The 226-nt window shown below is 55.3% G+C and overlaps 1 protein-coding gene across 1 annotated transcript in view; it reads right to left on the bottom strand.

Annotated features, from left to right (window-relative positions):
• Window positions 1-226, bottom strand: part of LOC119590465 (scavenger receptor class B member 1-like) — a 16,236-nt gene that overhangs the window by 7,249 nt on the left and 8,761 nt on the right. Inside the window, exon 7 of the mRNA XM_037939122.1 lies at window positions 50-191. Coding sequence (XP_037795050.1) covers window positions 50-191 — 142 coding nt within the window. The remainder of the gene's footprint in view (window positions 1-49; window positions 192-226) is intronic.

Raw genomic sequence — 226 nt, forward strand, 5'->3', positions numbered from 1 at the left:
CCCTGAATAAAAATAAAAAGACCACAAATCAAGCGACACGCCTCCTCACATGCACAGATCCGGGCTGTAGAAATCGACCAGGTCCTTCTTCAGGTTGGGTGGCCACATCTCGCCCGCCGACCCGGAGACCCGGTTGCAAGGCGCGTCGAAGAAGTCGGTTTCACGGCGTCGATTCCACAGGTCGATCTTGCCTGTTGGAGGGACACAGAGAGAAAGGTGTTAGCAC

This window comes from Penaeus monodon, chromosome 27 (assembly GCF_015228065.2).
Source record: "Penaeus monodon isolate SGIC_2016 chromosome 27, NSTDA_Pmon_1, whole genome shotgun sequence".
NCBI lineage: Eukaryota > Metazoa > Arthropoda > Malacostraca > Decapoda > Penaeidae > Penaeus > Penaeus monodon.